This window comes from Carex rostrata, chromosome 2 (genome assembly GCF_964058835.1).
Source record: "Carex rostrata chromosome 2, lpCarRost1.2, whole genome shotgun sequence".
Lineage (NCBI taxonomy): Eukaryota > Viridiplantae > Streptophyta > Magnoliopsida > Poales > Cyperaceae > Carex > Carex rostrata.
Window position 1 is genome coordinate 17299979 of NC_135919.1, and position 25664 is coordinate 17325642.

The window sequence follows — 25664 nt, forward strand, 5'->3', positions numbered from 1 at the left end:
CCAATTCCGTAATAATAATTAGTTAAATCGCATTAAGAGTTTTCCCATAATAATATTGAACGAAATATGTCTATAACATTGCAATGTCATACATTTGTTTTAATTTGTGAGTCATATTACAACTTTTAGAGAAAAAAAAAGAATGACATTAGTTTTGGTCTTCCAATAAATTAAGGACTATATTGAAAAGTTAAATATGATTATAGATTTTTTTATAACAAATTTCATAAATTATTGTAATTATTAAAAGATTATTGACAGTGGTGGAGCCACATGGAATCAAGTGTAGGCAACTGCCTACTTATGAATTTTGAAAACCGATTACAAGTGTATGCATAATAGGACTATTGTCTATCCTGGAGAAATTTTTTCCTACCCATAATTACCTTAATAACCCACAGTATAAATTAGTTAATTCTTGACACTCCACAACCCGCTAGTTGTATCTGTAACTTTTTTTCATCCCATAATAAAAACTCTAACTACACCTCTAATTACTGATTTTTTTTGACACTCAAATAGAATGGGAAAAGAAAATATTTGTTTCTGATCAGATATAGTAATAAAATGTATAATTGAATAATACTCATATTAAAAAACTTTTTTGTTGCACATGATTATTAAATAAAATTAATAACGATTGTCTATAATTTTCAGAGTACTAACTCCATAATATTTTATTTTTCAAAGATCAGAAGATAGCCTGATAAAAATTCCCCAGCATAGCACAGACCAATGGTTAATTTTCAAATTTTAGGCTCAATTTGTTTTTTCTTTCAAAATTTAGGCTCAAATTATAGTAAGGCAATTATTCAAACCTCAATCCAGTCAACAGTCAAATCGATATGTACAACCAATAACTGTGCACAAAAAGGGTTCGCAATTATCGACGACCTTTTATTGTTTTGTACCACCAAAGAAGATTCTTTGTTTGAGGCTTTGAGCACAGTGAAAAGATTCCAGGTTCTTTGTTCTCCACTAGCCGACAGGTAAATCCCACGCCAACCTGTCTTTCTCCTTTCTCACCGTCCGATCTTCGTACGAGAGATCACAGCCGTCAAATCATGAGCGGCGCGGATTAACCACTACGGACTCCGTGATGCATTTTATAACTGACATTTGCCGCCAAATGGCAGTTTGTAATTTTATGAAAGTAAGAGGGTAATTTGGTTTCTAAGGCCCCTACTTAAAGTAGGCGATTGGTGGAGTGGGAACGGGATGGGCACATCCCTAGTTTTATTATAATAATTGCCTGGACTTGGTGTATTGAAACTGATGTGAACGGTATTGTAATAGTTTTTCACGCTCAATAATTAATTATTATAGTAGCAAAGCTAGGGTGTGATGTGCTCAACAAGAGAATTTGGTGAGCACAATTCCAAAAATATATTGGATCAGCTTCAAACGACAAATTTAAACCGCTGAAATCTATGTACTTCATAAGTGATGCATGTACATGTAAAATTATGAAAGTTTCGGGTTCATTTGCTACAAGGTCAAGGTGTCAAAAAAATGAATCTTTTATAAGTTATTTTATAAGTTTATATATTTATTTTCTCATTATTTCTTTGACCGTTTGACCTTATAGTAAATAAATTTTAAACTTTTAAAATTTTGCATGTAAATGTATCGCTCATGAAGTATATGGATTTCAACGGTTTGGATTCGTTGTTTGAAGCCGATTTGATATACTTTTTGAGTTGTGCTCACCAAACCCCTTATTGAGCACATCACACCCTAGCTTTGCTCTTATTATAGATCTCATGTCAAATTTCAGAAGATATTGTCGAGTGCGTTATGTTTCACAGTGTAATTAATGTTATAGTATCCAGTTATTTGGTCATTAAAATATTTCTATAATTTCAATATTAAAATTTGTTATAATTGCATCAATTGTCAAGGTTAATTATACTGGTCAATATAATTTATTCGACTTAATTATTATTTTCAAATAATTAAAATAAAAGATTGTCAAACAAATTAGTTCTTATAGTATAATTATTAGAGTAAACCTATGGTGTGATGTGCTCATCAAGAGAGTTTGGTGAGCACAACTCCAAAAGTTCATTAGATCGACTTCAAGCGTCGAATCCAAACCGTTGAAATCCATGTGCTTCATGAGTGATGCATGTGCATGCAAAATTTTGAAAGTTTCGAGTTCATTTGCTACACGGTCAAGCGGTCAAAGAAATGAACATTTTATTAAGTTAATTTATAAGTTGTTTTATATAGTCAATTTTTATTATTTCTTTAACCGCTTGATCGTGTAGCAAATAAACTCAAGACTTTCAAAATTTTGCATGCACATGCATCACTCAGAAGCACATGGATTTCAAAAGTTTGAATTTGACATTTGAAATCTATCCGATGAACTTTTGGAGTTGTGCTCACCAAACTCTATTGGTGAGCACATCACACCCTAGCTTTACTTTAATTATCATGAGGGTGCAAATGCCTTAAGCTTTCATACTTCATTGTGTCTCGTATTCTATATTTCCGTTTTCAAAGTTAAATCTGTCGACCTGAACTGCTCAACATTCTATCCATATTAAAATATGCTTGGATATCAAAATTTATATCTTTTAGATATGTACAAAATCATTGTTTTTTGATGGTCCAGAAACAATGATTTTGTACTATCTTAAAAAATTGTAAAAGAATTTAAAAAAATATAAAATTTGATATCCAAGCAAATTTTAATATCGAAATCATATTGAGCAGTTTGGATTGACAGTTTGGACTTTGAAAACAGAGACCTATGTATGAGATACAATGAGACATACCTTCTCAATTATCATACATAATATTTTATTTTAATTAAAGGGTCCTAGTACACTCTAATATCTTTTAAATGTTATTCTCAAAAATTGAATCTACATCGTCTTGAAAGAGAAACAAGAACTTGTTTCACTACACCAAGACTACAGGTTTACATAATATTATTTTTATGTCGTGAGGAATACAAAACTTTCGTACTTAATTATAAATAGCAATTTACTAATTCACAAAGATCCGCGATATGAAAAAAATGTTTGATAAATTTTATGCCATATAATATTTTAACACAAAAAAAAACCGCATCATATGAAATGAAAATTGAATAACACTATTATAGTATCTTATTAAGCGAGTTCACGGTGCACCAAGTCTACGCAAAGGATAGTTCCAGCGAAGATAGCAGGAACAAAACAAAACAGTAAGAAAGGACGAAGAAATCGACAAAGAGAGAGGTAAAATAAAAAGAGAGGGGGAGGAGGAATGAATGAGGATGGATGAAGCTCGGCTGATGAGGAAAAATTGAAGCAAAATTAGGGTAAAATCGACAAGAAAAAAAAGGATCAAATTGTCAGCTTGAGCATCTAATGCTAGTATTGGGATTCCAACACGAGAGCCAATCAGCCAATAATAGTTGCTGGATTATTTTATTCTCCTCTCTCTCTCTCTCCTCTCTTCCTCTCTGAAAGGCAAGGCCTTTCGTTTGGAGCCTTCTACAGCGGGGAATTGAACGAAATTGGAGAAAGAGAGGAAGTACTGTATACAGGTTAGCTTTCGCAGTAAGGAATGGTTTATTGTTTCCTTTTTAAGCCCTTTGCCATATTCCTTTGTTTATTCTAATTGGTGTGTAAAAATGCGATCTTTGGTCGCCTTGCCAGTGGTTTTTTTAATACTAGTTATTCAAGAGTTTAATTCAGTTTAATTTATTTATTGGCTTTTATTGAGTTGCTTGATTTGACACTCAATTTTAATGATCTGACCTTTTCTTGTCTGATTTATCTTCCCTTTTGCTCATCCAGGGGGCCAACGGGATCTCTAGGGTTTACATCAATTCAGTTGTTGCTTTGGCCAAATTTGAAGTTCAATTTCGATCTCGAGTGAAGATATTTATAATCTTGATTGATGGTATTGTTAGCTAAATTCTCTCCCAAAAGAGGAGAAATAACATATTAAGCAATAAATTGATAACTCATGGCGGCTGATTCTAGCATGGGGTTTCACCAGGGGATTATCCCTTCTTTCTACAATCAACACATGGTGTCATTTCAGTCAGGTACCATGAATAACAATTCTAGAGGATTGAGTGGCACTGGTGCAGTTGGTACCAGTAGTAACGCGGGTTTGTTTCTCTCTCCTAATTCTCCATCCAACCTCATCAGCAACATGCCGGGTCCCACTATTGTTCAAGCGGGCAGTTCCTCAAGTGACCCGTTTTGTGGGCCCATGCCGAAATTCAAGTTTGTTTCAGGTTCACCAGCTGATTGGTCTCTCAGTGAATTGGCCATACTTAAAGAAGGACTTCTCAGGTGCGTACCTGTTCCTATGGTATTATTTTGTTATCTTGTTTTGTTGGCTTTAAGGTATGAAAGATTATCCAAGGAAAAAGTAGAAAAATCCATTAAATTTGTTAAAGTAAATTTGGAATAAGGATATTTTGTATGCTTTTTAACTTTTCATGCTTTGGCGCATATTATCAACATGGATACCAATGTGGATAGGGATATGACATGGAAAGAATTTGGTTATATTCAGTTTGACACTTGAGATATGATCGAACTAGAAATTTTATATGAAGTCACAAGGAAAAGAATTGTTAGGGATGCATTAGCTTAGAACTTAAAATAGTCTAGAAGCTATGTCTCTGATATGAAGCGTCAAATGTTATTCAGATGAATATTACTTATTTTAGAAAAACGATAAATGTTTTCAGATATGCACATGAGCCAATAATAATGAAGTACATAAAAATAGCAGCCATGCTTCCTACAAAGACCATAAGGGATGTCGCATTGAGGTGCTGGTGGAATATGGTAAATAATTTCTTATAAACTTCCGATTTAATGATTTTAGCCTACATTTTTCTAAATGGTGCTTCAGTTGCACATAAAAAAGGCCTCGTCCTGATCAGCTATCTTCTACTAAATAGAATATAAATTTCTAATCACATTACTATCACAGATTGTTGTATGCCCTTTTTTTTCCCAGAAATTAGACAAGTTTTCTCTCTGTTTTTATTTAAAAGTATACCATTATTTTTGTTTGTTATGCTGTTTATATTTTCATCAGAGCAAAGAAGGCAATAAAAGACGAAAACCTGAAGATCATTACACAGGGAAAAAGATGCGGGACATGAAGGTAATTTTTCACTCTGCAAGACCCATTTTTTAGGAAGGATGATCCTTTCATCCATTAACTTCTATTTTTTTTTTATTTGAACTCTTATTTCAGGAAAAAATGATGGCCTCTACCTCTAATGGTAACATGGTTTCTTTGAATGAATTGGCACCTTTTTCTCTCTTGATGCTTCCCTCCAACCAATATCCCGCCAGTGAAGGTTATTGTTTTGTAATTTCTGATGAATCCTCTTTTTAAGTCTAAAATAGGTCTAACTTTCATAATAACACAATAGTTTATTGAGAGAAGAACCCTCCTTTCTAGCAGGCCCGGTAATAGATAGTGCAACTCAGCGTCTCATGGAGGAAAACAATACCTTACTCAGCCAGATAGCAGCTAATATTGAGACATTTAAGGTATGCATTTACGTACATATATATTTATTTCTGTATTTTCATTGACAATACGATAATGTTATTTTGTTATCTTGTATGGTTTTCTGGGGTAGAAGTGATTCTTGTTGAAAAATGGGCACAAATATCTTCTCAGACAATTTTTTTTAAAAGAAAAGGCACCACAAGTTTTAGGTGTTTCCATTACATAGATCCATCTTGCAAATAATTTGTGCAACAGTACACTTTTCAATAATGATCTCAGGTTGGTTTTCGCTTCTAGCCTACCCCAACTTCTTTTTGTTGTTGTATCTGATGTCTGTAAAATCTTACTGTTCTACTTGAATTAAAAAAAATAAAATAAAGCTGAGATTGTTTTCCTTCTTTACTTTTCATTTAACATTTTGACTTCATTACAGTTACAAGAGAATCCGGATCTGTTTGTTCGCACAAGTAACAACATCATGACAGTTTTGAATAGGTATTCATCTGCCTTTTTACCCTTTTTAGTAACTTCTCTCATATGATGGTAAAAATTGGGATCACTTCACTGATCTCATTAAAAAAAGTGTAATGGTCTTGAGAAGAAACAGACAAAATTAGCATATTTATTGGAAATAGCTCTTTCTTATGTGACATTTCTCTAATGTTGATAATGAAATACATTCAATTATTATACAGAATGAGTGAGATGCCTGGGGTAATGTGCCGGATGCCTCCATATCCTGTATCTGTCAATATCAATGAAGAGAACCTCAATTCAGTTTTTCAACTCAATAGGATGGTAAGTTCTTTTTTCCATGTACAATATTTAACCTAAGTTAAATTGGAAGATCGTCCTTTGTACTTCCTTTCCTTATCTTTCTTTCTTTTCTATTCTTTTTTATTTGTTTTGACAGTCATTATTAATTCTAATAATGAGAAAGTACATGGCAGACTGTATATCATAAATGCTACCAACATAAATTGGCAAGTCAAAAAATGACATTTATATTGTACAGCAAGTAAAAAAAACAAACTAAGAAAATAATAAAAGAAAAAGAAGATAAAAGGTTAATAATTGGTTTAATTATTTTTATTTTATTTTGAAGGTTTCGTATGGAGGGCAAAGCATAATGCACATGAAGCAGGAACCGAGAAGTTGATGTTCTTAAGAACATTTGGGCTGTTCTTCTACAAGATGTACAGGTGAATCTGCAGTAGATCCACTTACAGCAAATGAGAAAGTTACATAGTAGCTGTTTCCAGGCACGACAGCGTGATGTAGTTTTCTTTTCTGATTTCTTTTTCTATATGAGCCTCTTTTTTGCAACGCGAGTTTTCTTTATGATGGTTGTTTATGTACCATAATAAATATTCTGTGCATTGTTATTGGTTAAATTACAAATTTGGTCCCTATAATTTGACCTTGACTCCTTGGTACTTCCCCCCCTAACTTTCAGATTTTTGTTTTTGCATCTAGGCGGTTGAATTTAATAGATGCTTTGAACATTATGCAACTTACAAGCAGCACCTAGTTCTTATAACTGAATGGAGCTTTTATTAGAGATGTCAAAATTTTAGGGACTAGATTTGTAATTTTCCATTATTGCTTTGTAATATGCATGATATACACGAGAGTTGGATGATAGATGAGCAATCTGCAACTATGCAAGAGTGTGTATATATGGAAATCTAGTACCACAAGCGGGGTTTAATCTTAAGATCGAATATGCTTAGTTTTTTCTCATCACATATCTAATTCTCTCTGTAGATTGGCATTTCTAATTTTGATTCCATTATGATGCTCTTGTAGCAGTGATTTTTTTTTTTTATGCTCTTGCATTATGATTGCATTTCTAAAATTAGAAATGCATTTTTTCTAATTTTGATTGCATTATAATTTTTGTGCTTTTTTAAATATAACTAATTTTAACGTTTTTAACGAAACAAGCACAGAGGAGTTGGATTTTATAAAAAAATACCTTCACCGATTCCTTGCCATGGTGGAGGGAGAAACGTGCTTGCTCCATTGATCCTGCAGATTGGTGGAGCTATTTCACATAAAGTTTGTGAAGTTTATTTAGTATCATTTCACATAAAATAGCTTCATTGATCTGCAAATGCATTTCTCCCTCCACCGATCCCTTGTCTCGGTGGAATTGTTTTTTATAAAATCCAACTCTTCCGTGCTTGTTCCATTAAAATCATTAAAATTAGTTCTATTTAAACAAAAAAATTACTGATACTCACATCATGGAGTTAGCAGAGCAGTAGTGGATTATGTCCTTGTTTCTCCCTCCACCGATCCCTTGTTTCGGTAGAATTGTTTTTTATAAAATCCAACTCATCTATGCTTGTTCCATTAAAATCATTAAAATTAGTTCTATTTAAACAAAAAATTCCTGATACTCACATCATGGAGTTAGCAGAGCAGCAGTGGATTATGTCCTTGTTTCTCCCTCCACCGATCCCTTGTTTCGGTAGAATTGTTTTTTATAAAATCCAACTCCTCTGTGCTTGTTCCATTAAAATTAGTTCTATTTAAACAAAAAATTCCTGATACTCACACATCATGGAGTTAGTGGATTATGTCCTTGCTTGTTTTGTATTATGATATAGGCTTGAATACGCTATTAGTAACAACAACAAAACACAATAAAAGAAACACAAAAAGAGGAAAAGGAGAACACTTTGTCAGCTTGTGCGAGTACGTGTGATTCATTTTGTTTGAATGGTCACATCGTGTTTTGATCACCACATGGCACTTCCTCTAAACAAGAGACATACTCGACAAAAGATCTTTACAAGCAACAATCGTAAATATTTTCTTATTTACAAAATCATCTGACCAATATCATGGAATAAAAATCAATTTCATTTTTTCATTAGACTGCTGTAAGACAAGAAAAAAAGAAAAAAAACATACAAGCATTTCATATCAACAAAAAAGTCAAGTACTGGGCAGCTCATCACGGTCCTTTTCTTCCTGAAAACCGTTTTCATGTATTTCTTCCACAGGAGAACTAGTAGTAGCTGCATTTTCAGCAGGTGGAGTTGCAGGAATCTCCTTGTCAGTACCAGTACTTGCTTCCTGCTCCTCATTTTGTCGGGCCCCGTTTAGTGCATGGCAGTGCGGGCAGTAGTATGTAATAAAAGGAACATCCTCTTTTCTTGCAAGTCCTGTACATGCACTCGTTTAGAGAGAAATTATTGAACAGGTTTTTCTCTAAATTTGCAACAAAGAATTACAGTGCTTTGCTTCAATTCACTAGATATCCGGACTTCCTTTCCTAAATTAACCTTTGCAAAAGCAGATCCTTCTATTATTTCTTATTATTTGGCGTGCATTTCTATTATTATAAATAAAATGCTTGTAATCCAAAGACTACATTTTACAACTAAATTTTTTCATTAGAGTAATTAGCAGCTTATAATGAATGGTGTAAAAAAAAAACTTTTCCTGTTTAAATCCATAAACAAAAAAGACATCAAATCATATCAAATCTATGCGAACTTTTTTGCAAGATGGGAAAACTTGGAAAGCTACAAAATAGAGTTTGAACCTTGCTCCACTAAAAATAAGCACAATAATAGAAAAATTAAAGGCAAAAACATATCGAACGTACCATTATGCATATGACACTTGTTGCAAATCAGTGCATAACACTGAGACGGATGCTCTCCTACCAGCAAAGCGGCTATCTGAGCCAACCACCCCTCGCTATAGCCCCCCGAAATTTTATATTTCTCCAAACCCTTCTGATTTGTTTCTTCAATATCATCATTCTCACTAAACTCATTTAATGACTCTTCAATTACATCCAAAACTGGACTGATCGATCTTTTACGGTGGAGCTTGAGGCTAGATAATGGATTCGGTTGATCCCCTATGTGGGCCCCGAGTTTGGAAGCGAGTACAGCTGCAGCAGCAGCCTTTTCAGCCGGATCAAGGTCGTATCTCTGGCACAATGAAGATTTTGTATTAGAACGGGTTGCAAAATATTCACCTGGTACGAATCAATACCTCTCCAAACCTTAGTGGTACAGTACCAGGGGTGTCAACAGGTATGAAATGGGTCGGGTGGAATTATTTTCAACCCATATCCATTAATTTAAAGAGAAAAAAACAATTACCCTTACCCATTCCCGATAAGCTAACGAAAAAAAACCTTACCCATACCCGTTCTTATTGAATACGGTACGGGTCGGATAAACGGATAAAAGGGTGCCATTGAATAGATATACATGGGCCATAAATAAAACTATATCATATCATATTATGCATCATACCCATATAAATATATATCTATATATATAATTTTATTTTAAAAAATTACTGTATAGAGTAACGGGTACAAAATAGTCTTTACCCGTACCCTTACCCATTATGTTAACGAAAAGAACTTTACCCGTACCCGTCTTATCGAATATGATACTGATCGGATAAAAGGGTACCATTGATAACCCTAGTGGTAAAGTAGGATGCTGGTTTTGTGAGCTTTTTTTTTGCTAAGTGTCATGTCTTGATATCTCGTGTCCAGTTAAGCCTAAAATAGTGATATCTTGGCCAGTTTATACATGTACTAGAATATACTGCAATTGGATAGTACTGGCAATTGAAACCAATATTATTTATTTTGGTTCGTCTTTTCTTCTAATTTATGGCATCACAGTTTAAATTAAGGGCTTTTGTTGACCTAATTTCAGCTGGTAGTGTACCGGAGTGCCAGGCTACATTGGTGTTCAGACCTCATACCATTATATACCAGCTACTGGTATTACATCTGGTTGACTCTGTTATTGCCAGATCATATCAAAGATTTTAACTTCTCAAAATAAGATGGTTCAGTTACCTAACCTGAATTAATTGTTGGGTTGCGTAATAATTTGTTTTCTCCTTTAACTGGTCTATTTTGGCTTGTCTATCTTCTCGCAACCTCTCCAATGTGTTCTTGTCTCGCTCATTAACTGAACAACCGAACAAAGCTCAATTAAACTACTCTTCCATTTCGGTTATTATCATGTTTTCTAATATAATTAGCTATCAGTAGAAAAGATGAGAATTACATAATTTTACGAGGCGTGTAAGCAAGTAATAAACAAGAGCAGCAAATGCAGGAACAACCACCACAGAAAGAAATCTCATAGACCTGGCCTGCCAGCTCAATTCAGGTTTTCTTCCAACAACAATTGCACATAAAACCACAAAAACCTACAAATATCATGTTTTCAAAAATCAATAGCATGAAAAAACAAAATTAAAATTGAGGCTGACAAAAGCAAGAAAGGAAGTACCTCAAGAGACGTGGAAACCGCGATGACATTGCGCGCCACGTGGCGGGAGGATCGCGCCCGTTTCTTCATCCTGGCGCGTACGGATGCCTCCTCTTTGGAGAGAACCTGGAGCTGATTCTCCAAGTCATCGCCTCCAAATATTCCTTTCAAAAATCGAGATACCACTCCATCTCTCCCGGTTTGCTTCCTCTTCGAAGGTGTACCAGGCTCTTCCTCCATGGACGCGATCAAATCGAGGTGTTTGCTTCCTCTGTTAATCAATTTATATTTCCGCAATAAAGTAAGATATAATTTGATCTTTGCTTCTAGAAGGGGGTGAGGGATATTTCTCTGTTGATACTGTTTTTGCTTCCTTTTCCTTTTCCTTTCCTTTCCTTTTCCACCGACTAGCTTTGTAAATTGGAGGGGGGCGAAAATGGGGTAATGATTTTAACAGATCAGTGTTAGCTTCATGAAGAGCACGGACTATACAATTAAAGCATAGGTACATATAGTTAGTGCGCTGTATATAGGAAAAAATACTCTGTTATAATCTTTACCCCGAAAATGATCTCAGTATATATTTCCGATTTCCATCTCCGGTTCGTCGTAATGGATATATCCTGTGAATTTAATCTGATGAAATTGATTATTAATAAAAAGGCATATTTACAGAGATCAAAATTTGCGTTTACATATAGAGAAATCAAATATATAATTTCTTCCATTTATAGAGTATTTTATTTTTTACACATTTCTTGAAGTTTTTGAATTCATAATAGAGTCACAAGTTACATATGGGGTTGTTTTGAATGGAGATATTTACCAGCCTGAGTGACTGTTGACTGCAAAACGCGGGACATCTGCATTAACCGTTGTCAAGGGTTGCTGCGGGCAGGTGAGCAGGCGGGCAGAATCGTCAATTGACAGTTTGATATTTGAATTACAACTTTTTTTTTTTTATCTTTTTAGTTGTTTAATTGTTTTCAACCGAGAATAGTAAGTACCAAGTAGAAATATAAAATATGTTATTTTCATGAAATGCGGTAAAAATCATTTTTGAGGTATATTAAGTGCACTACTCTCATGTCCCAGGATTCATTGTGGGCTTGAAAAGGAAGATGGATGCTATTTCTATATGGGCCTGAAAGAGAGAAGCTAGAGAAGAACGAATTAAAAGAATTGCAAATTATTTCTTTTCCGAAATCTAAATTTTCACGAGAAGTTCAAATGCTTACAAGATCAAAGGTAAAAGAACAATATAAGTAATCAATGTTTATTTTTTGGGACGTTATAATGCCCTCTAAATTCAATCTCTGGTTAAAATCTACAAAGTCGTCCGTGCATTTATGGTTGAAGCAAGTTGGCGGGTGCAAGTTTTATACGCATGTATTATTTTTATACTATATAATATATCAAGTCTTTATACTTAATATATTATTTTTTTTTATAAAAACTAGACATTTCAACTCTTTATAAAAACTGAAAAGTTAGTGCTATTTGAACTTTAATTTGAATTGAAAAATGCTCGTCTTTGTACAAAAAATTTCTTGGATTTGCTCAAATAACGTGTCACTACAAAAAAAATTACCCTCGCAGATAGTGATCTATTTTTGTAGTGATATGCAATTGTTGAAGTTGTAATTTCTCCATGCAAACCTTATTTTGTTTTAATTTTCAAGTATCAATTCATATATAATTCTCAACAATTCTCAATAATTTTTAACATAGAATTGTTTGCATATGTGATAATTATAGAATACAAATGCAATATTAACACTGTAATAATGCAAGGATTTTAATAATGATAATCATCATCATCACAAAATATGCTAGACAATCCTAATCCATGGTAGAGTTTAATTAACACATTATCAAAATATTACACGAAATGCATTCACACGGAAAATAAATTAATTATCTACATGTCAGTTGGCATGTTAACGTATTAATTTATGTTTAGAATTTGTTTAGTGTATTTAAGAACTTTTAGCAAGAAAAAAAAATGAGTTATCCTAAGCAAAGAATTAGATTAATTTTCTCATTACATTAACAAAGCCGAAGTATATAACGCATAGCTTTAGTCATTCATATTAACTATTTATGAAAAAAAAAAAAGAAGACAAATCGATGTATATTCAGAGTAAGAGGTTAATTTACAAATTGAAATCATGCATGTAGTCAAGAAACCATGACTAATTCAAATAATTCTGGTTATGATTTCCTTGACAACACTTGGGCAACTCTTTAACAAATGCTCAAAGCCATCTGTTTCCATGGCCAATCTCAAGGCTTTCGGGGAGGCAAGATGTCTGAGGCATTCAGCTTTGAGATGAGGTAAATTGTGCTGCTCCGCCAGTGCAAGTATCGTACCGACATTACTTGCATCGAGATTATTACATAGCTTTTGTTCACAAGTTAATCTCAACCTCTCTAACAAGTACTTATCAGCTGCCACGAGCAGGTGTTGAGTCATCGCTGTATCAGCATCCTTATCAATCCCTGGCAAGGTGTCTTTATAAATGAAATGAAGCATAGCATCAAATACTGAAGCCTCTATGTCTGTTATCTTGATCTTGTTATTTGTCAGCCCTTTCATCTGACCGAATAGTTGTGCCTCGAACACTGGTGAGCTGGCAGCCAACACACATTTATGCGCATGAAAGCTCGTATCACCTACTTCAACAGTTATGTCAACACCCTTTTTATTGAAAAGGAGACCACCAAGTCGCTCATGGATATCAGAAGGTGGAATTGGAACTGGAAAGGGAACATTATTACTACAAGTCTCTGGTTCTTTAATAACTGTTAGATTACAAATTATCATGAGACTATCATGTCTAAGACATTTTGAAGCTTCAAAAATCTTCCTTTCCAAGAAAAACGGAAAACCCCCACCATCCCGAGAGCTCTTGAAGATTTGCAGGTCACCCTTTTTTGTGTACACGGCTTCTCCAGAACAGTAGTCTAGAAGAGATAAGCTGTAGTTGGTTCTCGGTTCACCTACTTTGGATTTAAATCGAATGTAGACAGACATGTACTCTGAAGACAACTTATTGGTTCCATGAGGGTAGAAATATATGGATTTGCCATTCATATCCTCCGACAAAGAAGGTTGTTGATATGACGGACATCCCTACACCACGCGCCTTAGTGAGTGCATAGTTCTGAACTTCGAAATTGTGACTTCCAGATACAGTACGCACCTGACTTATTGAATCTATTTCTCGCGTGCTTTACTCGCAGCAAATTATGCAAAACAAAATTATTATAAGGATGTTAGACCTTTATGCAGAACTCTTATGCTTACATATATTGACTGATTCAAGAAAATGACATAATAGATATATGTTTATTTGTGCATGCATGGTCTCTATATGAAATCACATATATAAACCAGATCAGTTTAAATTCAGTAATGTCAAGTAATAAATTGCTAGCAATTTATTCACGAGCTTTCTTATATTTTCTTTCCTTCTTTGCAAGTCAAAATGCTTATTAGTAATTATAACCTTCTTAAATATTAACCCAAAAGGAGCACTACTACGTACAGAACTTCAATACTAAAAATTAAGAGACAAATTAAGAAAGCTGTCAATTATTGACTCTATGAGCTTGTTGTCAATATTGTAAGGCTAACATGTCAGATTCTTGTAAAAAATTTAAATATTAATCACAATGCAAACATATAGAAGAAAAAAAAAATTTGAAACTAGAAAATATATAATTCTCAGGCCCTGAGCTAAAGAGCGAAAAAAAAAGCTACAGATTAAAAAGACAAGAAAAAAAAATACCCTTTGGTTGTTCGCATAGACCAACAGGAGTTTCTTGAGTTTTCCATGTGTGTGTGTTCTTGCCTTGTGCGCACAAGTTCGTCTGTGTGTGTGTGTGTGTGTGTTGGGAGGGAGGACCTTCAGATCAATGACAAAAGAGCAAAAAGATAATGATTATTTTGCATTGCCAATGTCATATAACTATATAAGCTGGTTAATATATATCTAAGTATCTTGCCTCTTTTAACCATCCACCTTTTTAATACAATTTTGGAATGTACGAAAATAATATAATAAATTCTGGACCCTTAAGACCTAATTAACTAGATTCAAATACTAAATTAGGCAGGTTAAAGGCCGGTGCAATTTTAACCATATTTCAACATTTCTAATTATGGGTTATTCCATTTTTGCTTCTCATGATGTATAAACTGTGAAAGCTAATTAATTAATTATATGCCTTTCTCGTCTTCCAAAAATAAATCCTTGCTGTATAGTCGCTTCATTTATAGAATGCCAAAGAGAAGTAGGTAGGGAATTAGGCATCTAAATACTTAGGGCTTGTTCGGGTGAATTACTGTTCACGTGGGAAAAAAAAAATTCAGTTGAACTGAATTTTTTTTTCCCACGGAAACAGTGTTTTTCAGTTCAATTCCTGTGCCCATGCCCATTCTCATTTGTCGGCCGAACAGGCCCTTATTGTTCAATGTCATGTTGTGTCGTGAGTCGTGACCAAGTTAGATCTATATATATTTGTCTTGCCGTGATCAAATTTAGAAAAAAGATGGTCATGATATATGAATGGTCATGCTGTGACCAACATAACTGATCACGTGTGTCGTCAGCTTCTCAGTATCTTGTTGTTGTTTATTAAATAGTCGAAGTTGACCAATGAAAGGTGCACCAGCTTCCCAGTATCAGGAAGCCATGTTAGCTTCCACTTGGTACTCTTCAAAGACAGAATTTTATATTCATAGTAATTATAAAATTCAGATCTAACGAAACAGATAGAGTACCTCGTTTTCAATCAATATAGTAAGATCGACAACACGGATCACGATCCACATTTTATGGATCTAAGGCAATGCCCACGATCCATCTTTTTTTTTGTAAAATGGTTTAAAACTGCAGTCTAAGTTTTTTTTTTAAAAAGAAAGATGGATGGTGGGTATTGCCTTAGATCCATAAAATGTGGATCGTGATCCGTGCTAACGATCTTACTATATTAGTTGAAAACGAGATACTCTATCTGTTTTCGTACATCTGAATTTTATAATTACTATGAATACAAAATATCCCTTCACAGAACCCTCCAGGCATGCAACTCTCCAATCAGATCCACAATTTTATTATTACTATCCTTCTTTATTTCCTTCACAGTAGCATTGCCCCAGTCCATTAGAGTTACCTCCTCCCCTTGAGAAATGCTTGCTGCACCAGCATGGTCCAGCCATAATTTTTTTTGTTAAGGTTTTTGCCTTTTTTGCTGGTAGGCTCACACTTCGTGTGTCTCGGTATGATACGTATACAAATAGCTTTATGGTCATTTGTCAGAGTCAGTCCGGTCTTGCTCGATCACAGCCGTGTGTCTGGCGCAAACTGGGTCTACTATCTTCTTGTTTATAGTCCACAGCTTGTCGCATTCTTTATCAAATATATATATTTTTTAATTATATATTTCATCACATGACCTTTATTTTTGCATCATATGCTAATAATTAAATAAATTACAACTCTTGTAATGAATTTAATCAACAAATATTCATATCAACATATGATATGCCTAATTAATTCTTTTATAGTCTTTTTTTTTTCCATTTTGGTGTGATCCATTGAGATCCATGTTATGTTGGCAGTAGAATCAAAATTCTCTTTTTTATATTATAAATTATAAGTGCCACCTAGCAGTGCATTATAATTATTCAAATAACACATATGATATATCTACGAGAATGAGTCTTTAGTCTAATGTCAAAGGCAATGGCAATGATCTTCATGTGGGAGATCGCATGTTTGGAACCAAGAAGGGGCAATATATACTAAATAGTTTGGTGCCTTGACCTCCAACCTTTATTAAAAAAAAATGATGTCTACTACAACATCATGATCCTTAAGCAATATTGTCTTGTGTCAATTCTCATCTCACATTGTAACAACCCGGTAATATATATTATTTTATTTATTTTGGACTTATATATAATATTATAAACTTAAAGGATTGAATTGTAAAAATACAAAACTTAAATTTTTTTTGCCAATGTGGCACTATGGCCACGCGGCAACATACATGTTTGAACACTCTATTTTCCACTTTCTTTGTAACTCTATTTATCTTTTTTTTTTATGGTTGACAGCAAAGTCATCAACAATTATATTGATAAAAAAAGAGTTAATTTACTAAGAGTCAATACCAGCAGATTAGAAGGTCTACCACCTAAATACAACAGGCAGACCCTGATAACCTTAAAAACAAAAATAAAAATAAAAATGATCCCCTATTGTGATATGAATCATTTATTCTCTTATATACCATTCCCTCATCTCTCAATTTCGAATGTGGTGTCATTTATGAGACGATGAATCACTCTACTCTTGTTAGAGATAGTCTTCTATTTCTCTTTCTCTTCATAGTGCTCATGTTCCTGCAGTCCATATGACGTTCCACTGCATTTTACGTTGTTGTGATGACAGTGTCTTTCTGGTCTCCAGCCAAAATCATTTTATGTCTTCTCCCCCCCGGGGAGATGTTGTATTGTGCCAGCATTCCCTCCAGAATCTCGTGGCATATACACAATCCCACATGATATGATCTCTCGTCTCTACAATCTGTGTTTAGCATAATTGGCATCCTGTCTGTACATGACACCCTTTGTGTATCAATACATCATGAGTTAGAATTTTCCGGTCCAACATTAACCAGATAAAAATTCTTACCTTCATCGACACCTTAATACTCCATAAAAATTTCTAACTTTACATAATGGTAAAAAAAATTAGAGACGATAAATAGAGTTACAAAATGCTATTTGTAACTCTATTTATCATCTCTAAATTTTTTTACCATTATGTAAAGTTAGAAATTTTGTGAGAAACGGAAGAAACAAAAATGAGAGGATAGAGAAAGAAATTAGAAGAAATATTTTGTAAATATTTTGATATAGATTATTATTTTATTTTATATTTGATTGGAATTATGACTATGTTGCGATTATTCTGAAAAGTTGTTGCAGTTCGAATTGGATTCTGGATTGATTGCTATCAGGTAGCCGAACTTCTCTATAATCTGTGTTTTCGATTTGTATGGTTGAATTAGATTTTGAATTGGGTTTTGAATTATGATCACTAGTGGAAAAACTGGAATCAGGATCGGTCTATCTGTATCGGTTGTACTAACCAACCGATACTAATACCTATCTGGATCGGTTTTAAAACTAAAACCGATACTAAAAACTAATAAAATCACAGGTCATGCACTATCAAGATCGGTTCCTAGCTTAGAACCGATCCTGATAGTATCAGGATCGGTTCTAAGCTAGGAACCGATCTTGATTATGAAGTATCAGGATCGGTTCCTAGCTTAGAACCGATTCTGATACTATCTGGATCGGTTGTAATTTAGGAACCGATACTAATTATAAGTATCAAGATCGGTTCCTAGATTAGAACCGATCCTGATAGTATCAGGATCGGTTCTAAGCTAGGAACCGATCCTGATACTTCATTTAAAGGCTCTGACTGAATCAGATTCATCACAGAATCGCCTTTCTTTCATCCTCAGACCTCGCCCCCATTTCCTAGCGCAGCAGCTGTCTTAATTACTGGTCATTAATAAGCTATCTCTCCTTTTTTCTCAGGTTTATTCATCTTTTTTCTCAAGTTTGATGTTAGATGGTGCACCATTTAGACTCTAATTCGGCTCATTTTGTAAACCCTAAATCTCTCTTTTAGGTTTTTATACATTTTCTATTTCAAGCTTGGGTATATATATGGAGATTAGCAAATTAATTTTGAGATATATGAGCTTTTGACATAATTATATTTGCATGTGCATTCTATATATGAGCTTTTCATATATACCCATCTAAACCCTAAACCCTAACCCCTATACCCTATACCCTAGCTAGCATATATGCATCATATATATGTTATATATATATACATCCCTTAATTAGGTTCCGATGGTATAATTTTGTAGTTTGGCTATTATTGAGAGATTTGGTGCAGCGATTTTCATCTCACTCGGTACGGCATCTGAAAAAGTTGTAAGTAAAACATAAAACTCATTTTTAATTAGTTTTATGCATGAATGTGTATTTTGATAGCTAGACTAAATAGATTTGTATTAAGTATGTAGCTAGAGTATTGTCTTAAGAGCCATAACCGAATGATTAATGCCTTTAGGTCATGATACCCGTTCAAAATTAATCCATTAGGGATTAATTTTGAATAGTCCCCGTTTTGGGACTGCTCTTTGAATACTTTGTCTCAATTAGGATGTGACCACGTGTTAGTTGTGTTTTAGTATTTAAGAAAATTTCTGCAGCATTTCTCCTTATTAGTTCCCCGAATACTCGGGGAACTGAGGGGAAATGCTGCCGAAATTTTCTTAAATACTAAAACACGACTAACACGTGGTCACTACTGAGACGAAGTATTCAAAGAGTGAGATAGGATGGTAACCAGGCCCCATGTAAGCCCTATTGTGAATAGAATTTAGTACCCCATGCTTGTTCTAAATTAATTGTGTTCTACTATAATTGCAGATGGACCGCAGTTGGATGTACGAAACATCACGTCTATCAGATGAATATACGACAGGTGTCGAGGAATTTATCAGAGTTGCTATGGAAGATATGGCGAATAAGGGGAGTAGAATGATGTCGTGTCCTTGTCGTGATTGTAACAATGGTCAAAAATTTTCCAACCCGAACCAAGTGAGGAGCCATTTAATCCGTCGTGGATTCAAGCAAGGATATAAGTGTTGGATATGGCATGGTGAGAGTTTTCCAACCGACATAGGTGGTGGTACTGAGCCTCAGGAATACCATACTGTTGGAGATGAGGGGAATGACTTACGGGGATTGGAAACCGATGTAGGTACTCGTACTGAGCAACAGGAGTATCATACCGAAGAAAATGATGATACAGTGGTAGATAAATGTGATAATTTTGATCAAATGTTACGTGATAACCGATCCTGATAGGTACTATCTGGATCGGTTCTTAAATAAGAACCGATCCTGATAGTTATATTCTGAATTTTAAAAAACAATTAATCAAAAATATATATCAAGATCAGTTCTACAGGACAACCGATCCAGATAATTGATTATCTGGATCGGTGCTTAGTTTAGAACCGTTCCAGCTAATCAATTATCTGGATCGGTTCTTATGTAAGAACTGATCCTGATAGTTATTTTCTGAATTTTTAAAAAACAATTAATCAAAAATATATATCAAGATCGGTTCTAAAGGAGAACCGATCCAGGTAATTGATTATCTGGAACGGTTCTAAACTAAGCACCGATCCAGATAATCAATTATCTGGATCGGTTGTCCTGTAGAACCGATCCTAAAAAGCGCTATCTGGATCGGTTTTTGACAACAACCGATCCAGATACTAACTTTTAGGATCGGTTGAATAACCGATCCAGATTAAGCTTTGTATCTGTATCGCCCTGGTCAGGAACGGTTGTATTCCGTTACTAATATGGGTATATAACCGATCCTGATGCTATTTTTTCCACTAGTCGATGCATATTTAACGGGATAGCATGTATGAGGTTCGAATTTGATTTGTGAAATGATATGATTGTGTTCTGAGAAATTGTGAAATTATATAATTGTGTGAAATGAAATGATACAGATATTATGTGACTTGTTTTACTGATAAACTAGACCCAAGTGCTATTGCTGATTAAATTTGCAAATATAATTTGATTTGAAATTGTGTTGATTAATCCAGTTTGTTTGAATAGTTGTTTAAATAAACAAATTATAGAGAAGCATGTCATTAAATAACCGGTTACTGAGCTTTGTAGTTGACTCCGTATTATTTTTGTTGTCTCTTTTGTTTGCGACGTAGATTGACGAGACGATAAATGAATGCGAGGGTGCCTCTCTTGCCGCGACTCTGAGCCTGATGATTAGGCCGTGACACACATGATATCATGAATAAATTCAAATTTTGAGTGTGTCATCATTGAAGTATGAGTGTATCATTATTGCAATACTATTATTTTCAAGATTCCAAATAATTCAATAAATATGATTAACTTTTTATTTACAATTGAATGCATACTTTATTATTTTATCAAGGGTCCTAGAGATATTATCACTCATGTGACAAGGACGAGAGACATGAGTATTCTTGATGAATAATTTCCCTCCACAAAAAATAAACATACTCAGACACCATCTTTATAACAACAAATTATGGACAACATTAGGCAATATCTACAGATACATATACATATATATATATATATATATATATATATATATATATCTTATGTATATCTTATGTAGGAAAACTAATCATCTCATACTACAAAATCCAAGACACTAAACACAATCTATCTTATATTTCATTTAGGATATGTTCAATACTAAGTTTTCCAACTTAATTGTATCTATGTAATTAAATTGATAACTCACTGTTATATAATATGTAGAACACAAACATCATTTAATCCGCATATAGTAATCTTTATATACTTGTTGAATTAGTGGTTATGTTAATTACCAAGAATCTAGACCTTTAGAATATTTATTAATTTTATTATAGACTTCCATAATTTAAGTCTTCAACTCAAATAATCCATATAAATAATAAAATACGCAAAAAACAAATATTTTATTCCGCATTTAATTTCATGAACCATACATATAACATAAACATGAAATGCTTGGCTTCTAAATGAATACGCTAACATAACCATCCTAATTTGGAAAAAGGTTAAAGTAAACGGAAATCAATGCCTAAAATACTAAACACATTAGTCAATTTCTAGCCCCACACAGCTTTTAGCTTTGCTTTTTAAAGCTTCCAGTTGTTCCGAAATCAGGATGCAAGTTGTCTCAAAAAGAAAATAATTTTGACTGCAAAAAAAAAAAAAAAATAAAGCGGCAGATTTATATGATTGAAAGAAGCAGATCAATCATTGATTCAAAAGTAAACACAGGTAGTAGCAAGCAAACAAGAACAAATTAACTTAGCATTTTGCGCATTCAAATTGATCTAGTGTGAAACTCCTCCATGTAGATACCAGCCTTCTATTTAATTATCCTTCCCAATAGATAATTGGCTACGGAAGAAAAATAAATAAAAAGCAAAAAAAATCATAATTGTTTAAATTAGTGTTACTTATCAAATGAAAACATAGTACACAAGGTAAGTTGTGGTACCACAATGTTATTTTTGTGCTATATATTTGTCACAATAATTTCTCTTCCTCATGGATATATTATAATAGAAGTCCAAAATCTATATGATTAATTAATTGTCTGCGTTCAAGTTTGTAACTTTTGGAGTTCTTTAATTTCTACAAATTAAACAGCCCAAATATGAATAGATTATTACAGTTTCTTATTTTAGATCACTCATATATATATATGTGTGTGCAGTGGCAAAGGAAACTTGAAAAATTTACTTATGTAGACATGTACGAGTTGTTGTCTTGTTGATGACATTTCACAAAACGAGTTTATAGTCACTTTTTCACAAAAAAATCACTTGCCATAGGATTTTTTTTTTTTTTTTCAAATTTTTCTTTTTATAGAAGTACGAGAAAGAGCAAAGCAGGAGCGGGACAATGAACAGGAATGTTGGTTACTTTTGTTGATCCATGATTTAAGCGAGGATTATCTTTTGTAGGAAAGTGAACATTTATAATCAAGTTGAGAGATATTTGTTATGGATATTTAAAAGTTCAGAGGGTTGACAGTGGCACCATTATTTTCTCAAAAAAGTTAATGGGAAACAGGGAAAGTAAAGCACTATTCTAGCTAGCTGAATTGTGTATATATGTAGACTTCATAAACACACACTTGTCATAGATGAATAGAATTCTTAAAAGAATTTCAATTCACTTTGTTATATTTCAATTTAAGTTCCTGCAACAGTTTCCCATAGAATTTAAACAAAGATGACAGAGAGCCATCAACGGATACTCATGGATACCGAGCTGCTAACTGCGGCACAACAAGGTGATGAATCTCGTTTTGCATGCCTTTTAGGACTTGAAGAAAATAATTGTGAGATTACCATTGGTACAGATAACCGGTGCATTGCAAGAGATGAGCCAGACTTTTTTCTAGGAGTAACATACCCGGGTAACTCACTTCTACACCTAGCAGTTAGCTCCAACTTCTTGCATCTCGCAGAAAAAATCTGGCGTAGGGAGACATCTCTTTTGATGTCTCGTAACAAGGTGCTTGAAACTCCTCTGCACTGTGCTGCAAAGACTGGAAACCGTGAAATGGTTTCATTGCTTATCGGTTTCGCATACGAGATGGGTGATGAAGACATAATGGAGAAGGTACTGAGGGCTCAGAACAAGGATGGGGAGACTGCATTACATGAGGCAGCCCGGAACAGCCATGCAGCAGTGGCACATTTATTAATTACTGCTGATCCGGGGTTGGCAAGTGTAATGGACGACCAAGGGATGTCGCCATTTTACTTAGCAACCACATCAGGTCATCTGGATGTGGTGCATGAAATGGTGCAAGGTTTGATTGGAATGGAAGTCTCTAAAGCGAATTACGCTGGACCTGATGGGCAAACCGTGCTTCATGCTGCAGTCTTGAGAAGCAAAGGTAGAAAAAAAAATTCTTTTGTTAAGTTCATCTCAATTATATATGTTTAAGAAAGACTCTTAGGAACTAACAAATATTCAAACAGTTTGCCCCATTTGCTGCGATTTCTGGAGGATTATATTTATACAGCTATATATCAATTAAAAGATATTTCACAAACATATGGAAGAAAATTAGATTATACAAAAGGATTAGATATTTGAATTTGGAATCAAGTTTGCATATAATTACCATAAACATATGTGAATAACATAATACATAATAATAAACTAATCCTTTTGCATTTTTTTATTTCTAGAAATGACCGAAAAACTATTAACATGGAAGCCGTTACTAGCAAAAATGCCAGATAACAGTGGAAGTACTCCCCTTCACTTTGCTGCTTCATACGGTTATGATAAAGTTGCCAGAGTTCTATTGAAGTGTGATCATTCACTGGCATATTTCCACGACTCGTTTGGATCTTTTCCCGTGCACGTTGCTGCAAAAATGGGTCATGTTGGGGTAATTAGAGCAATCATGGATCATTGCCCTGATTCTGATGAGCTTCTAGATGCTGAAAGAAGAAACTTTCTTCATGTGGCGGCTCAAAACGGGCGGTCTCCTGTAGTTCGATTGATTTGTCGCATTACTTCAAAGCATAAAAACATGAAGAATGCTAGAGACAATGATGGAAATACTCCTCTCCATTTAGCAATTGATTCCGGGCATGAAATTGTTGTTAAACAGCTAATGGAAGACAAAGAAGTGTCCATAAATATATTCAACAAGAAGGGCTTAACACTCCGGGATCACTCGGCAATTGCTACTTTCAATGACAACACAATTTCTCCGATATTCCAGGTGAAATATTGCACATGTAACTATAAATGCTTCTAATGTATTTTCCCGTCTATAATTAAATTACCAGAAAATTATTATTCCAGCAATATAAACTAAGAAACAATATGTGGTGTGGCCAATGCATGTTAAATTATGAAGTTTGTTCAAATACATAACTAGCTTGTTAATGTAAAAATATATATAGATTTCATTTCAGATGTTCGATAAACTGCTGCAATATGGAGAGGTCACTATTGAATTTAACCTTTTTCTTTGTTAACAAATCTAATTGCTTGGATTGTAATAATTGTTAACTTTCCAATTTTTTTCTTAGTCGCCCATTTTTTATCCCTAGATTATTTCTAACATTTAATTAATTTCAGAAAGAAAACTTCTGGATAGAGAAGTCCACGGAAATGTTAGGAGCTTATTATGGTGCACGGCGGTGGGACCAGTTCGTTGATAATCATACTACAAAAGAAGATGAAGAAAAGGAGGATCTAAAACTCACAAATGCAATCCAAACCATTGGTTTAGGCTCCGTACTCATTGCTACAGCAACATTCGCTGCTGCGTTTACCTTGCCAGGAGGTTATCGATCTGACAATCACCACAAATCTGGCACGCCAACTCTAGCAGACAAATATGCTTTCAAAGCATTTCTCGTCTCAGATACCATAGCCTTTATTTGTGCCTTTCATAGCACAATGAGACTCCTCAACCGCGGAGTAACTTCATCCAAACCTCATTTGAAGAAGCAATTTGTGTCTACATCTCTACGGTTTATGATTTGGGCATCGAGGTGCACTGTTATATCATTTACACTTGCAATTTTTGTTGTCCTAGCTCCTGTCAACAAGTTGCTTGGAATTATTATTGTTGGAGCGGCTGTATTTCAATACGATGGAGTTGGTCGAGATCATTTATTAACTACTCGGGTAATATCTGGAAGGCAAGGTTGGAAGCAACTATTTCCAAATAAACTACCAGAGACTTCACTTAGGAAGAGTCTGGCAGCATGGTTACCATATGCACTCTCCTATATAATGTACTACGCAGATTTGCTCTGTCCGATTCTGATTACAGCTGTGGTTCCCGTAATAATGGACCTTGTTTGGCACATTGGTAAATTAGTCGTTACATATATCGCCAAACATGTTTAGTTTCATGTACCCTTTTCATATAGAATACTGTGTTGTGATCTCATTTCCATTTCATATTGTAATCTTGATCTGAACTTCATGTTTTCTAATTTATAAATTAGTTAAATTTGTGTCTGCATACCACCATTGGTTTCTCATTATTCATTTACCCCTGGAAAGGTATTTCTTGTAATAATGGAGTTTCAAATAAATCTAGTAAATGAGATGAAATTTTAGTCAATTGCTTGTATACATTATACGTATAAATAGAGATAAGTTGTAAAATTGAAGAAAAGTTGGTTTTGTTCCTAATGAAAACAAAAAAGTAGAGATTTGTGACAGAAAAAACT

The 25664-nt window shown here is 34.1% G+C and overlaps 3 protein-coding genes and 1 pseudogene across 6 annotated transcripts; 2 read left to right on the top strand and 2 right to left on the bottom strand.

Annotated features, from left to right (window-relative positions):
* Positions 1-3200: 3200 nt before the first annotated feature.
* On the top strand, positions 3201-7298 carry LOC144546404 (uncharacterized). Of its 4 annotated transcripts, none has more exons than XR_013508773.1 (10): positions 3201-3541; positions 3795-4301; positions 4706-4805; positions 5062-5130; positions 5224-5329; positions 5437-5525; positions 5921-5982; positions 6183-6285; positions 6593-6764; positions 6964-7298. XR_013508773.1 is itself a non-coding variant. In XM_078294955.1 (9 exons), the coding sequence occupies exons 2-9, from the start codon at positions 3967-3969 to the stop codon at positions 6644-6646; spliced, it is 918 nt and encodes a 305-aa protein (XP_078151081.1). In that variant the 5' UTR covers positions 3201-3541; positions 3795-3966; the 3' UTR covers positions 6647-6911. The 4 variants fall into 4 exon arrangements, 2 of the variants coding, with proteins under 2 accessions (XP_078151081.1, XP_078151069.1); XR_013508769.1 differs by having other exon boundaries at positions 3215-3541; positions 5434-5525; XM_078294955.1 differs by lacking the exon at positions 6964-7298 and having other exon boundaries at positions 6593-6911.
* A 969-nt stretch (positions 7299-8267) lies between these two features.
* Positions 8268-11138, bottom strand: LOC144546452 (uncharacterized protein At2g24330-like). The gene is made up of 5 exons (XM_078294993.1): positions 10779-11138; positions 10551-10695; positions 10342-10451; positions 9110-9443; positions 8268-8663 (listed from the first exon to the last, which is right to left on the bottom strand). The coding sequence occupies exons 1-5, from the start codon at positions 10995-10997 to the stop codon at positions 8434-8436; spliced, it is 1038 nt and encodes a 345-aa protein (XP_078151119.1). The 5' UTR covers positions 10998-11138; the 3' UTR covers positions 8268-8433.
* Positions 11139-12957: 1819 nt separating this feature from the next.
* Positions 12958-13854, bottom strand: LOC144548328 (BTB/POZ and MATH domain-containing protein 2 pseudogene; annotated as a pseudogene).
* Positions 13855-22441: 8587 nt separating this feature from the next.
* Positions 22442-25480, top strand: LOC144546441 (protein ACCELERATED CELL DEATH 6-like). Its single transcript, XM_078294984.1, has 3 exons — positions 22442-23350; positions 23649-24193; positions 24556-25480. The coding sequence occupies exons 1-3, from the start codon at positions 22678-22680 to the stop codon at positions 25333-25335; spliced, it is 1998 nt and encodes a 665-aa protein (XP_078151110.1). The 5' UTR covers positions 22442-22677; the 3' UTR covers positions 25336-25480.
* The last annotated feature ends 184 nt before the right edge of the window (positions 25481-25664 follow it).